At 38.7% G+C, this 16743-nt stretch overlaps 1 protein-coding gene across 3 annotated transcripts in view; it reads right to left on the minus strand.

Moving 5' to 3' along the window:
• Positions 1-16743, minus strand: part of iqsec3a (IQ motif and Sec7 domain ArfGEF 3a) — a 177139-nt gene that overhangs the window by 22716 nt on the left and 137680 nt on the right. For 2 of the 3 annotated variants that reach the window (XM_067428473.1, XM_067428475.1), the window contains exons 8-10: positions 12876-13015; positions 5621-5746; positions 3340-3460 (exon numbers count right to left, since the gene is read on the minus strand). In XM_067428473.1, coding sequence (XP_067284574.1) covers positions 3340-3460; positions 5621-5746; positions 12876-13015 — 387 coding nt within the window. The remainder of the gene's footprint in view (positions 1-3339; positions 3461-5620; positions 5747-12875; positions 13016-16743) is intronic. The other variant, XM_067428474.1, reaches the window with a different exon arrangement.

Genomic DNA, 16743 nt, shown 5'->3' on the forward strand with positions numbered 1-16743 from the left:
TCATCTTCATTTATCATGTGGTATTTTTTTTTTAATTTTTGGAAGTAAATCAGTGAGGTGGGCGTTTGAAAGGCACATAATTGACTGGATTTTCTGAAGTTTTTTCTTCACTCCATAGTGACCAGGTTCCTTACACTGCCCTACAAAGGTAAAACACAATTTACTACCCAATTGTAAAACTAAGAAAATTGCTTTTATATAAAATTTTTATCCTCCTTTTATAGCTCCTATTTTGCAAGTTTTTCCATTTATTTTAATATTTCATACTAACAACATATTACATTATACACTATATTGTACTTTTATAAAATGGATATTTTCAGTCCTTGATTCTGACTGGTCAATAGCTATGACCGCTTCACCCAACAGTTGTTGATCACTGTGTATCACTGCACAACACCCTTAGCAACCATGCTTAGCAACGTAAACATATGTTCTCAATTGATATTGTACATTGAAGCTTACTGTATAATGTTGTATTTTGAGAAAAAGACAGTGAGCTAGAGTATTACCTGCATTTAGCAGTTTCTTTCTTCTGGTCAGTCCTAGTTTCATAATAAAAAATTAGTTTAAATGTCCGCTGCGATATCTTGTCCTTTTAACAGTTAATTGGCGCTAGTCAAAGCATTAGTCAGATGTGTCTTGCTCCGTGTTCACAACCAGTTTTATTCCTTTTAGTATAAAAGCCTTTGCTACTGACTAATTCATAAAGACAGTTTTTGCCACACTCTATAATAATGTAACTTCTGTTCACGGTAGGGAACTATTTTTTTTCCCAGTGGAATGAAGGTTTTTAAATGATTTTACTTCATTAAAGTTGCATTAATACATTTTTTTGGCTTTAATGTTTGTATTGTGTGATAAAGCAATACGGTACTCGAGGCTAGTGCTGTATCCTGAATAAGTCACGGCTGACGGGCGTTGTTAGGCACAACGCACAGCATTTTTAGGAACTCTTTTTTTTTTCTTTAATGGCGGTATCAACTTAAGATAGTATAGATTTAACAAGTTTGTGCAAAACCCAACAATCCAGGTTTTCCAGTATGATGAGTCAATCAGAGTTGACGAAAAAGAAACGTTTAACATTCTGCAAGATTTCTAGGTCACTAATGAAAGACAAATGTTGGCTTCAACCAATTATTTTCTGCAAAAGGCCATTTGTCCTCACTGACGCACATTAGATGCTCTTTTAAACATTCTGAAATCATTCTGTATAAAATGGATTATCAGGTTTTGCACAAACAATTGCAACATCATAAATTTGTGGCTGTGTATCTATGCATCTTAGAGAGAATAGGCTCTCAGACCTTTGGACCACACAGTACATGATACACATGTTAATCTCTTTCTGATTTACCCAATGCAGTCACTGAAAAAAAACAAAAATACATCAATATTACATTGTGTCCTGCACGTTTCAAGACACTTTAAAAAGGAAATGTCCACTGGGTGGCACAACAAGTGTTTTTAGTTTTACCCAAAATAGATGAACATGTATCTGATAACCTTTTATTATGTTGGTTGTTGTACATATCGTGGCAGTTTGGAAATTAAATGTATGGTGAGTGACACTAAAAGGTTAATGCCCTGTGTATTTGAAAATAATGTACCATGTGTGTTAAACGCACTCTTAAGTGTTAACCTTACCTTAATTGTTAACATAAGCAAATGTGAGATTAAAAAAACTGAAACAACAATGCCATTTAGCTTGCTTCACCAAGTCTTTGAGCTGTTTTACTGTCATTCGTGTTTACTGTGATTGTAACTGAGCACTCTGCTTTGCAAGTGCAATGATGTAACAGTTGAGCTTTCAAGCAAGTTTACTACATCAGAATATATAAATAAATAAATAAATAAATATATATATATATATATATATATATATATATATATATATATATATATATATATATATATATATATATATATATATATATATATATACACACACACACTGGAGCTGGTTATGTGATGCAAATGTCAGAATACATTCGTTTACAAATCATGCACTATGGTAAAAGTGTTTTGAAGTTATAACATAGTTTTGTCGGATCCACACAAAAATAAGTCTAATACTGCCTTCGCATGCTACTGGAATTAAAATTAAAAATTCAAATTCAAATTAAAAATTGGACACAGACGGCCTCTCAAGTCATATTTACCACTGGGAAGATAATTCAGGGATAATTTTGATTCCCAAGTTTCCAAGATGGGTGGGCCACAAACTTTTGACATGGCGGATTGGTAGACTATAATTTATTTTCCACAACCACGCCTTTTCTTTTCATTAAAGTAGTGCATATTTACATACATGAATAATCATTTGAAGCATATTGTATGTATTAATGTAATGTCTTCGCAAACTGTCGAAATTTCGTGTTGATAAGACTCTCATGACCCTTTTTTATAAATCATATATTGAGTCTATTTTAACATTCTCATTAATTTGCTGGTATGGTAGTCTCACTGTCAAGGCCAAAACTGCCCTTTCCAATATAGTGAAGGTCAGTAGCAAAATTATAGGTGTCCAGCAGAGTAGCCTTTCTGTCCTGTATGATAGACAGGTAGTTAGGAAGGCCAACGCAGTTCTCTCTGATAGCTACCACCCCCTTCATTCTGAGTTCCAGATATTGCCCTCCGGGTCTCGGTACAGTTTACCTCTAGTGAAGAATAAGATATAAGCATTCATTCGTCCCGACAGCCATCTTGATTATGAATTCAGCCCAGAGGAGTAGACAGTCTATAACTATTAAATAGTGATGGGGTTATTATTATTATTATTATAATATGTATAGTATTGCTTTTTTTTGTTGATGTTGTTGCTGAAAGGGGGTTGGTTATGGAATTGTTGCTGCATTATGAAATTTTACTCTAACAACGGCCTGTCATATTAATAATTTTTCATGTGTTCTTGTCTTGTATTTGTGCATCTGTGAACTGTTCTGTGTTTATCTTGCTGCAAAACCAATTGCCCTATGGGGACAAATAAAGTCTAAAGTCTTAAGTCTTAAGAAAGTCTTAAACACAGCGAAAATTGCATGTATTTGACCGAAATTTCAGAATTGTCAGCAAGCTGACTATAGATAGTGTGGCGAATACTGTCCTCCATGGTTCTTGTTCTTTCTGACAACAAAGCACTTGCATGCTAACTTCAGAAGTGGGAAGTATGAAATGTCCAAAAGCATGTGAAGGCAGCGATAATTATATTTCAGTGAAAAGAAATAGAAATTAGTGTTTTACTGTCACAAGGGTTCATTTCAGCTAAAAAAAATGCAATGAATTTTATGTATAGGTGTGTTTTTGGAATTGTGCAAAAATGTAGGTAGAGTCATGTTTTACCAATTAGCTGTAGGACCTTACATTCGTTCTCAAAAAGGTGGAACTGCATGCCCAATAGCCCCATGGCCTTGCAGAAAGTGTAGGCAGCAGAACTCTTCTTCTTTGGACACAATTTTAAAATCTGTGAAGGAAAGATAAAGATGTTAAACAGGTTCACTATCACAAATACCAAAAGAGCAAGAATGGTATAAACACAAGCTTTGTTGCAAAACCCAATGAGCGGCCTTGCCACTGAGAGGTGAAGTGAATAACACTGATAATCTCTTCATTACGGCATCTGTTAGTGTGTGTGATATTTTAGGCAGCAAGTGAACATTTTGTCCTCAAAGTTGATAGATTGTTAGAAGCAGGAAAAAATGGGAAACATAAGGATTTGAGTGAGTTGACAAGGACCAAAATGTGATGCCCCTGGGTCAGAGCATCTCCAAAACTGCAGTTCTTGTGGGGTGTTCCTGGTCTGCAGTGGTCAGTATCTATCAAAAGTGGCCCAAGGAAAGAACAAATGCTGAGTCGTGTGGTCCGAGCAAACAGAATAACTACTGTAGCTCAAATTGCTCAAGAAGTTAATGCTGGTTCTGATAGAAAAGGTGTCAGAATACACAGTGCATCACATTTGTTGTGTATGGGACTGCAGAGCTGCAGACCAGTCAGGGTGCCCATGCTTACCCCTGTCCATCACCGAAAGTGCCAACAGTGAGCACGTGAGCATCAGAACTCGATCACTGAGCAATGGAAGAAAGGTGGACTGGTCTGATGAATCACGTTTTCTTTTATATCACTTGAATGGCCGGGTGTGAGTGCGTTGCTTTGCTGTGGAACACATGGCACCAGTATGCACTATGGGAAGAAGGCAAGCCGGCAGAGGCAATGTTCTGCTGGGAAACCTTGTTTCCTGCCATCCATGTGGATTTTACTTTGACACGTACCATCTACCTAGGCATTGTTGCAGACCATGTACACCCTTTCATGGAAACAATTTTCCCTGATGGCTGTGGCCTCTTTTATCAGGATAATGCACCCTGCCACAAAGCAAAAATGGTTCAGCTATGGTTTGAGGAGCACAACAACAAATTTTGAGGTTCTGACTTGGCCTCCAAATTCCCCAGATCTCCATCCAATCGAGCATCTGTAGGATGTGCTGAACAAACAAAGTCATATATATATATACACGAAAAGACCTTAAATAAAAAACATAAAAAATGCAACTGTTTACTTGCATAATTTCCTTGCACACTTGAATGTTTGCTTGCATAATTCAAATTCAATTAAAACCCAGGAACTGAATTCCCAACTGACATTCTCAACTCAGTTCTGAATAATCAATAACCACGCTATCTACCTACCTGCTATGTCTGTCAGTGTTAGACTGTAAGTGTTTGAGCGTACGTGAGAAATAGAAGGCCACGCAGATTAGTGTTGAGAGTTGAGAGTCTACTTAACAGACTCCCTACTGGTTTACTACCAATACCACAATATTGAACCTATATTTCATTCTGCCACAAATCTACGGGTGGCAGGAGAGCCTCTTGAAGAAGAAGAATCACGGAGCCAACTCATATCTCAAAACAATTAATGCCAAACCTTCTCTGAGCAAAGCAAGACAAGCCGTTATGAGAATCAATATTGCCACAAAATGTGTAATAATCTCAATAATGTGTAATGGGCGTGATATTGACTGGATATTTGGATTTTATATATCTCCTTTTATATTTCTTTTCCAGTACACATATAGAAAGTGTTGCAAATGTCATGTGTATTTCTGATTCGGATTTCACCCAGTTTCACCAATAACTGTAATGGGAAAATGTGTTTTGTGGTTTTCTCTTCCCTGTTCATGGCCAGATTAAAATGAGCTCTTGTAATTATGAGAATAGTTTAATACATTGCTTTGATAGCCTTTCACTCAGTCTAATGCCCTCCATTAATTATAAGAGACATTTAATCTTTGATTAATTTCAAGGGCTGTACTTTGTGGCTTTGATCAAATTATTTGAGCAGTTGTGGGAGAGAGGACTTCATTAGATTAGCTTTTACACAAGTCTGTAGTGCATAACTGAAAATGGAAGATCAAGTTGAGTGCATTTCATATAGTTGGATACAAAATTTCACTGTAACTGTTAATGCAAGACCATTGAGATAATTTATGGAAAATGCATGTCTTGAATTTGAACTTGTCGTCATCTCTTTGTCCTTGTCATGATTAACAACAACATCAATATCAATAAAGGACAAGACATTACACAATAAAATAATAAATCTACATAATGAAATGCCTACTTACCACAAGTAGGTCATTGAAGAGGAAGACCTCTCTCTGGTGAGCAGCTTGTTTTTGGGCTTTGTTGATGTCAGTCACTTCAAACAGTCGACTGCAGCACACCAGTCTCCTGTGGGGCACTGACAGGACCTGGGTGGACACATGTGGAATTTTACTAAATAAGAAAAGATACATCTTGAGTGACAACAGTGTTTGGCAAGGTAAAATGACGCTATTGTATTTGGTATTGATGTTATTGCTGTTGCTGTGAGCAAGTAAGACATGCTTAAGCATACATGAATTACCGTGGTCGATTTATACAGTTGGAGCTGGGGAAGGTGGCGGGTTTCTAAAAGAGCGCTGCAACTAATACAGCAAATGCTGACCAAGTATTTGAAGGGTTAAAAGCGAGATCATTGGCTACTGATACAGCAGGAGCCAATCAGCTGTGCCCTATACAGAATTATGTAATAGACACCAGATCGGGTTAAGGACCTATAGTCTTCAGTTTCATGACAGAACTTTGTATAATAGCGAACATATTAACTGTTTAAAGAATATTTGTTGACACTTCAAGTGGGAGACTCAATTTTCAAGTGATTTTCTAGTGGAGTTTGCATGTTGCCTTTGTAGGCAGGGTTTTTTGAACAGAGTTTATTATTCTGTGTAAATGTGGACCACATTAATCATGAATATCATATAAATGTTATTTAGGACCTCCTGATGGAAACAGTGACATTGCATGTGATGCATTTTCACGCCCTAGCAAGCAAAAAAGTTCTGGGACAACATCAGAATCAGCAGGCATTTTTCACATTTGCCTTTCTGCAAACTTGGGACTTGACCTGCAAAAACCTCACCGGCAGCAAAACCAGAAAAGCCCAACGATAGAGAGGTTGGGAAAAGAAGAGAGAGGTATAAGATGTGAGGGGAAAAGCGAGACCAGAGAGTGTCAGCAACATCTTTATCCACTCAAGTAAGTGTATGATTACAGACAGAACTCGATTTCCCACATCATTTGGGTCAGTTGAATTCTGAGCAAACTGCAGCAGAAATCAAATTAGCTATGACAATACAATAAAAAAAATCCTAGTTAAGTATAAAAATATGATGTATAAGAAGTTTAGCACAAGCTATTCGATACTGCATACTGCAAAATTAATAGAAAGTAAAGTGTTACATTTGAGCAAGTGTGGGCCGTAAGTTTCATGGAAATGCTTAAAAAATGATTTTATATTCAACATACTTGATGGATACTTTACATTGACTGTATATCCTATATTATATATATATATATATATATATATATATATATATATATATATATATATATATATATATATATATATATATATATATATATATATATATATATATATATATATATATATATATATATATATATTCTACCAGATTTGTTTAGTTTTCTGTTTGCTTTTCAGTGTAATGTGAATAAGTATGACTACTGGCTATGAATGACTGTGAATGTGAAATTATTTCAATAAATAAAAGTCCTTGATATCTATGATCGCTAAGTTGATAGGCATTGGAAAAAGACTGCATTGCAGCAAATAGAGAATATTGTCAGTAGCAGAACCTTGAAGGGAGACTTACTACATCCCAAGCTTTCATTGTACATTGGCTTTGCTTATGTACAGTACTAGCCTATAGGAATATGTTTGCCGGAATTACAAAATGTAACAAGGATTCAAATGATTATCGTTCCTGTAGAATGACTATGATGATGAGCATTAGGGCATGATATACAAATGATTTCAATACAGTTGGCAAATTGCAAAATGCTGCCTAAAATTGTCATCTAGGTAGGCTGCTCATGACGTTTTGGAAAATTAATGGTCCAAAACCTATGGTCTTTATAATCTACTTAGGCTTTTGGGAAGCAGCAAACCCAGTAAAGATCTAAACATCTATAAAACACAAATGTGGTTAAGTGCCATACTTGTCATTGAATTACACAACCTGGTTTAAAAACAAAGAGAAAGACCTACAATTACAACATTTTCATGGTTCTGAGAACAAAATCCTCATTTTAGTTGATCACTTAATCTTACTACACACACACGCGCACACAATGCATTACTGCACCGATTTCTGGATTAAGGCATTGTCCTCTACAAGACATTATGAGAACAAAACAATAAAGCCATTAAAATGCTTTTTAATGACAGTGGCAGGTGTTCTCGTAAATCCGTGTGATAAAAATGGGATACATCTGAACAGAGAGATGCATTTAGAGTGATTTAAATGACCTATAGAGAAATAACTTTTTATTTTTGAGCCAGCACTGATAAATAGGGAAGGAAAAAATAATGATGCTGATTGTCACGGTTGATCTTTTCTTGTGTGTTTTTTGTGTGTTTAGCACACGTTTTGTTTCCGTTTCATGTGGTTGAGTCTGGTTTCCATTGTTTTTCATTTCATTGAATACATTGGATACCTGTTGATAGTTTCGTTGATTAGCTTGTTTGGATATTTAAGTTTCTTTCAGTTTATTGTCTGTTCTTGGACGTGCATACCGGGTGTTCTGTTTATGTTCTGTTGATGTTGTCTTAGTAACCAAAGTGTTTAATAAAATAAGATGCCTGCATTATGGCTGCATTTAGATCCAGCTCTTTTATTTATTTGCATCAACTGTGAGTGTGACAGAAGAACAGACCCAGCACAATGGACTGCAGTAAAGATCCCGTTCCTCTAACATGGGGCTCTGTCCCACGAGGAACACAAGCAGAGGTTTCTGGATCTGCAGATCTCGGCCACTATGATGATGCAAGCAACTGCTTGTTTTTCCAGGCAGATTTGACTCCATGCACTAGCGCAGGCCAGCATAGAAACTGCCCTCGAAGGACAGTAATGCGGTACATAGACTTGATGGTTTCATTGCGGATCCCCCTTTACCATCTGAGAGATAGAGGGGGATCACAAAGCCACAGTCCACACTGCATACACCGCGCCTTCAGGTAACCCCCAGTGGAAATTTAAGCTTGAGCCCACCACAGACATGGAGCATGAGACCACCACGATGCCAGCACTAGTGCCTAAGCCCATAATCGTCCCAGAGCCTGCATGAGCCCAAAAACATGTCTGACCGGGTGCATCATTATCCGTTCCAGTGGATCTGTTGGTAGAATACGAAGGAGACCAGCCCCTTCTGCCAAGGCTGACGTGAGTATGCTGAATCTGAACCCCTTTAGTGAGAAGTTTGCAACGATAAACATAATGCCTGTTTTGTCACCCAGCATCATGCCTGTATTATCACCAAGCACCATGCCTGTCATTGCCCAGCAACAAGTTATTATTGTCCGTAATGTCCCCACCCTGCCTCCTACTCCCACCTCCCTTTCCTCTATGTGTCCCGTGTCAGCCAAGATAGTCATTCCTGAAGTATCTCTCTGTCCCATGTGTAGCCCCTGCTAATTTTATATATTGTTGATTTTGTGCTCTGTTAACGGAAATACAAGATATTCTGAAGTATGGGCCAGTTCAATTGTCCCTGATGTACAAATACACTTTTGTTTTAATGTATTAATTCTGTTATAAAGTGGAAGTGTTGAAATATCCTCTTGTGAGTAACCTTTGAACCCTCTGTTATTTTGTTTTTTATTGGGTGGCCAGGTGTCAGTTTGCTTGTCATCCAATCAGTGCCATCCAGAGAGCAGTTGGGCAACCTATCAGGTCGCCGAGGGGGCGGGTCTATGAGAAAAAAAAAGATAGCGCGAGACTGGAAAAGGGGAACGAAAAAAACAACACAATGGGGGATGGTACGAGCATAAGTTAGTTCTAAGTTCTATAGGATTGATATATTAATGGTAATCGAAGTTAAAAGCCAGGGGCGGATTTTTCTTGGTTTTGTCAGTAAGTAATCTGTTAAAACGGGAGAGTGAGCTTTGTTTGCAGCTGGTTAAATGAGTCACGGAGATTCGTCTGAAGTGAAACTAACGCCATTGCCATGTGCAAATTGCTCAGTATAGTCGGAAATCCACTTTGCCACCGAGTTTCTGAGTGAGTATGGACATTGTGAACTAAAATGAATTTGACATTTTTGGACAAGATATAGTTAAGCTCATTCAATTTTGTGGACTTTTGGCTAGTGTGCGTCAGATGTTGCCACCCGCGTTGCTGCAATAGATGTGCTCAGGATTCGCGCTGCAGGCCGGAGGTGTTGCGTTTGCAACACGTATGGACAGACGAGTTTCATCATTGCGTATCTCACCATTGGACGGATCAGTTGGATGGACGGTCACTATAATCTTTCTGTTACCAAGGATTCGTGAGTACAAACAATACTATTTGGAAATGGTTCTACTGAGCTCCAACAAGCGCGCCAACGTTGTGGTACCACAAAACTGAGACAAGTGAAAAGAAAAACCCCAGGGTATTGTTCATTGCATTTCATTTGAAATATGATGATGTGTTAAAAGGTGAACACACCTAGAGAAAAATCAATACAAATACATCTTGAGTTTAACATTCAACAGTTGTGGTCTGATATTTATGTGTGTTTGATTTTGAAATGTGATTGGTGTGATATACATTTTTTTTTGTTTCATTTTTGCAAGTGAGTGTTATAGTGGCTAAGTATATGTGCATGGGAGTTTTATGCTTACAGTAAAAAAATAAAATAAAAAAACGAACACAGTATATTTAAGCTAACCAGGCCTCTCTACACTTAAGTGAGAGTTGCATGCCAAAAGTTTAGTTGCTGTCAATACATCCTGGTTTAAAATTCTAGTAACCTCTCACAAATTCTTTCCCCATGCACATAACTCATTAAAAAAAAAAATAACTAAAGGGAATTGTGTAGGAGGGTTACACATGTTAGACAAGGACTCTCTCTCTCTGCCCTGTATCGGTCAAGGAGGCCATTTTGTAAACCCTTGCCTGTGCTACCCAGTTCTTTACCCGGGTCTTTGCTGGCTCCTTCCAGCCCATTGGCTTCTCCTAAGTTGTCTTTACCTAATATGTCTTTACCTTATACCTAATAATAATGGAGCAGCCTGGGGCCTTCAGTTAACCAGCTCTGCCCTGGAGTGTCGACCCTTTGGCTCTGCCTAGAACCTTCAAACCCACCAATCCATCTCGAACCATTGATTGGCTCCTTGCCCCCATTGGCTCGAGCTTGGTCAGTCATTGCTCTGCTTTCACCATGGACTTCCAGGACTTTGTCTGCGACTCATCCCTGCACCCCTTTGGCTCCGCCAGGCTCCTCATTCCCTCTGGCTTCACCTTAGTCCGTGGACACCTTGGCTCCACCTCGGCTGCTTATCGCTATGGCTCGGCCCAGCTCTCAAGATTAGGGCTGCACAATTAATTGCAATTAACTCGAATTCATGCTTAAACCGATTTGGCTTAGTGCGATTATGAAAGACTGCAATTTATGTTTTTATGCACAGCTTGTCAGTGAAGCATGGCTTTATGATCAGTAGTAAATCAAGTTTTAGTCGCTTATAATGTGCATTTGAAAAAGTTTGTATTTGAAAAAAAAAAAAAACATGTGTGGTTTAATTTCGATTAACCATGCAGCCCTACTCAAGTTCCTTTCGGTGTGACCCATCCTTTTTCGCTTGGGTCACCGACACCACCAGCTCAGTCTTAAGCCCCGTTTCCACCAAAATTACCAGGAAATTTGTACCAGGAACTTTTTTTTACAGGAACTTTTCTCCCCCCAGACCTGCAACTGTCTGCGTTTCCACCGCGACCTAAAGTTCCGTGAAGATTAGGCAGATTAGTCCGATGATGTAGGACTGCGCGTGACTGCTCCTCCAAGTCAGTGACGGAAAGTAATCATTTTTGCGCAACACTAGCCACGATTTTTTTGTCATTCCGATTGAAAAATTTAGTGGACTGTTTACATAAGACGTTATCTAAACCGATCTAGTGTTTACATGTGATGATTTTCAATCATAATCATTTTGTGACATGCAGTTTATCTGCCGCATCAAAAATGTCAATGCTGTTTTCTCCAGCAGCTGGAATGTCTTAACTGTAGCCATAGCAACTCTTAACAGCCACCAGCACTAATACAGTATTATATAAGCTATTTACTTGTTGTAAAGTGTAATAATCATCTCAGAAAAAAATGAATTCTTCTGTCAGTCGCAGTTAAAGTAAAAACTGCCTGGGGCAATATACGCTGTGTCATTATTCCAACATTATCTTCATAATTTACGAAATAAAAAGTTAACCCCTCGGAAAAATGAACTTTCCTCTCTTGTCAACATGAGCGCGGCACGTGCTGTCACGTCATGTAAGGACGCACACTTAAAAGTAATCGGTCAGGTCGTTTACATGGTGAAAAATAGACTGTAAAAAAAATGAATAACGAGTATGGAAGAGATTCAAGCTGTGCTGCTTTTGCTGGTTATGTATAATGTTAGGTTTACTAAAGAGGTAATTAAAAATGACAGAAAAGAGCACTAGCATATTCAGAAAGCTTGTAAAACTAGAATAAAAAAATTATAATGTATATTATTATCAGCTATTACAGACATTGAACATGAGATGGCTGAGACGAACGCGCGCCATCAGACAGAGAGCAAGACTGATATTTACTGAATGCACAACGAACCTCGCAAAAGACTTTTAAAAATGTCAGTTGAAAGAAAATGCTAAACCAATCAACATGTTCAGCGCCCAAGTCCCGCCCAAGTCCCGCTAAACCTAGCATATTTTAGGAGAGAGAAAGAGAAAAACTGCCAAAAAAATTTACTCTAAAATATGGAAATAGACTCTACAATCATAATATGTCATTTTCCTTCTCAAGTAAAATTAGCTTTATTAAGAGCATTTTACTGGCAAAAAGATAAAAATAGTGGTTCATTTTTCACATTTAGCATAGTTATGATGGTGGGAAACAGCTTACAGTGAGGGGTAAATCTAAAGAAAGGTAATGAAGAAAAAAAAAGACCTGTGAGGTTATTTAATGCCACAGTTCTTCGTTTGCAGTAATGAGGAATGGCAGCAATGCTACAGGCATGAGCTGCAATGAATCACCAACTGCCCAATGAATTATTATATTACGCCACTCCATGCATGCAGCATTTAGAGATGGTAGAGGTGAAACAGCAGGACACCTGGTTTAAAGATACAATATATTCATATTTAATAAGGTCCCAGGGTGGTATTCCGTATGCATATAAAATAATTGCTTGTAATATTCATGATGGAGGAATGTTAAAACATTCAATTCATGCATCAAATCACTTGGATGCAGTCTGATTCGGATATCACCTGCAAAGAAAAGCCCGAACTGAAAACTCACCGTTTTCATTCCCACAATGCTTTGCTCCACCTTGGTGACATAAGTGACGTGGTCCTCATTCGACCGTAATTCCCTCAGCTGAATACGCTCATATATTCCCACTACCATGTCCTTTGGAATATCTGCACCATCATCAACACCTAAGTAACAACAAAAATATGATATAAAATAAGATTATATGAAACACACAAAAAAGAATGGAATAGTATATTTTCATAGAAAAAATATGTTTTACTTATTATTATATATCCTGCCATTATGCAACAGCCTTTAACACAAAATAAACACATATTTTAGGTATTATCTTATTTTCTTTTAACAAAAAAAAAAAAATACATTTTCACAGTTCTTTGTCCACAACATTCCTGTGGTGCTTTTAATCACCTTATGTGTGTTATGTTGGTATGTTACCAGAGTTGAAGTTATATTAAACTTCAAGATATGCTTTTGTTAATAATTATTGATTTTTGTTTATACAGACTCTTGAAGAATAGTCAAGGTCTTTTTTCCCATTGTATGCATTTGTCTGTAGAAAAAGTGGTTTATCTAACCACTAGGCTAGATCTGCATTATGAACATAATATGCAGCAAAAGAGATTAAGCCTAATGAAATTATAGGGAGACTCGAGGGGTCACGAAAACATCAGGGGATGTTATGCAAAATCAGATGAGGAGATAGATAAAGAAGTTGAATTTAAAATATCCTTTTTTTTCCCCCTAACCCTACGGGAGAGGGCTGAGTGATGTGTGGGATTGTGGGATTGGCAGCTGAGTGGAGTAAGTGTAAGTGGAAAAATGCTTAACTTTATGTAAATGAGAGACGAAATACGTAGAGCTGCAACATTTACTGAAAGTTGCAGACAGCAAAATTAGGTTTAGATGATATCAAAATATTGTAATATCTGTAACACTTTACAATAAAGTCCCTTTTGTAAACATTTGTTAATGCATTAATTAACAATGAGCAATAAATATGTTACAGTATGTATTAATTGTTCACTGTTAGCTCATGTCTACAATATTAACAGATGCAACTTTGGAACATGTAATTTATATGAACTAAGATTAATAAATGCTTGCATACACTTTTTCCATTGTTAGTTCATGTTAACTAATGTAGTTAACCATTGCCAATAAATAGAGCATTATTGTAAAGTGTTACTGTAATATTGTTCATTTGATGATTCTTTTATGATTCTTTGTTCTTTGAGTGTTTTTTTCACAGAGTAATGGAAACTAAAAGTTTACACTCTTAGATTATTAGAGCGCTGATGTCACTGGGCGATTTTCATTAAATGGTTGTGCTGTAGGGCAATTTCAATAGCATTATATTTTGATGGTTAATTAGGTTTCGCCCACTCAGTTAGTCATGTGAAATGATCCTGACCCAACTTATAATGAAGAGAAAGTGTAAGCGTATGGGTATATGCATTGGAAAACTAGATCTGTATGTACAAAAGGAAATGCAGAAAAAATTCCAAGCATGAGAAATGACACTTTAGTATACTTTAAAAAACAGAACTTATTACAGAATTAATATAATTTAAAAGAATATACTTAAGTGTCAAAATTATGGTCTAATCCAACATGAATGACAATGACAGAATCTGCAAAACCAAAATACTCCTTGGAGAATACATACGCACACATCTAACACTGACGAGAACCGAGATTTAAATATAAACAGGGATTAACTAAAAAGGTGTTAATCCCTGTTTATATTTAAACTATATTAAACAAAATTAAACAAAACACAGGTGTGGCTGATCTGTAAACAAGACAACTATCAGGGAGCAATTGTCATACTGAACTGAAAGACAGGAACGAAAACACAGTAACACAGAACATAAACCTGACAGTATTCCAAACTACCACAAGGCAAATCCTCACAACGTAACCTTTAGGCCAAAGGAGGAGAGAGGAAGGGTGTTTAGGAGGAGGCTGAGTAAAGGCGGGCGTACATGGTGCATTTTTTGCTGTCGTACGAACTCGCAGACGATTTTTTTCTCTCAGGAGAAATCGTGTTGACATCGTGGATGCTCGAATGGCCTTGGCTTACACCGTGTGAAAGGAAATGCGAAACGAGCCGAGCACGTTAAGAGGACCTTACGTTAATTTTTAAGCATGTTTTAAAAAGTTCGGGGAGTTGGCCCGATTTTCAACAGCGTATGGCTGTCCCCTATTGCCAAATCATGCACAACCACATCACATAGGCTCGATCTATGAGTATTATTAGGCTATAGCTCAGTGGCTGCAACCATACAGCGTAGGCTACACACACACACACACACACACACACACACACACACACACACACACACACACACACACACACACACACACACATACACTCATACACACGCTAATTTGATGCGATGATCAAAATAACTGACTCGTAGCATCTGCAATATCTCACGAACTCCCGATTGTCCGAATTCGCACAGTGAACACCTGCCTTAACTGGTGATTGACAGGGAACTGGAAGAGTTTACAGAGGGGAACACCAGGGTAGAGCCGAATGAGGAAGGAGCCTGGGTGGAGCCTCCTGTGCATAGCCTGGGGGTCAACCGAAGGAGGCAGAGCTGGACAGGGTGGAGACTACAACAAAACCATGAAGATGAGTGCCTCTGTGAAACTAAAGGCAAGTAAGTCCAAGGGGCATCTGTTGGCTTGATGGACCAAGATGGAGATGATGGCAGAATGGGGTGACCCTGCAGGAAGTGAGGACAATGGAGGAGCCGGAAGGAAGGTAGAGCCAAAGGGGTGGAAGGTTTAGCCACAGCTGAAGGTGAGGAAGTCCATGGTGTAACCAGGATGACAAGTGATCAAGGCAAACCTGGAGGGATGAGGGAGTCCAGTGGAGCCCGAGTGATGGTGGACCATGGCTGAGCTGATAGAGAGCAGAGCCAAGGTCAAGAGCAGAAAGGATGACCAGCCAAGGTGGAGACATAGGCCTTAAAGACTAAGGTGTAGCCAGGGGATCCAACAGTAGCTGGGATAAGGGTGGTAGCTGTTTCTGTCTCAAAGTCAATGAGCCAGAGCTCCTCCACTGGCTCAGATGTTGGTTGTCCCAATGCCATTGACTATGGGGCACACGTAAAGGTGGCTTCCAGCCTTGGGACAATTGTGGCAAATGGCTCTGGCTTTGGGACGGATGGAGTGAATGGCTCTTGCTCCATGGCTGGAGATGGCTAAGGCTTTTGGGCCATGGTGAGTGCTGGCTCAGTTCCATAGCAGGCTCAGTTGTCATCACTAGATTCTTGGGAGAATATCTTCCATTAGTTCCAGGGCTCTCCAGGCTGGGAAGATAAGGCTTTCAGACTGAAGCAGACAGGGAGATAGCTGCTGGTGATGGTACAGGCTCTAGGGACCTGATATTGATAGTGTCTTCCTCGATGACTGCCACTGTGAAGGAGGATCCACACACCCACAAGGCACAGCTGATGAAGTCAACAAAGGGAAGCTGGTCCTCCTCAACAAGGAGCACCAGTCTAAGATGTTGTCCATCCCCCTGCAAAATATGTACTTGAGAACCTCATCATCCCAGCATGCCTAATGTTACAGGCTCTAGGGACCTGATGTTGATGGTGTCTTCTTTGACGACTGCCACTGTGAAGGAGGATCCACACACCCACAAGGCACAGCTGACGAAGTCAACAAAGGGAAGGTGGTCCTCCTCCACAAGCAGCACCGGTCTAAGATGTCCTCCATCCCCCTCCAAAAGATGTACTTGATAGCCTCATCATCCCAGCACGCCTCATTATACAAGTTCAGGATCTCCTCTGCATACTCCTCCTGAGATCATCCGTTATGCAACGGCAATTCATTTTACAATGTTCGTTGTCAGAGGGGGTTCTTCTGTCTCCAT

Source organism: Pseudorasbora parva, chromosome 20 (genome assembly GCF_024679245.1).
Source record: "Pseudorasbora parva isolate DD20220531a chromosome 20, ASM2467924v1, whole genome shotgun sequence".
NCBI classification, from domain to species: Eukaryota; Metazoa; Chordata; class Actinopteri; order Cypriniformes; family Gobionidae; genus Pseudorasbora; species Pseudorasbora parva.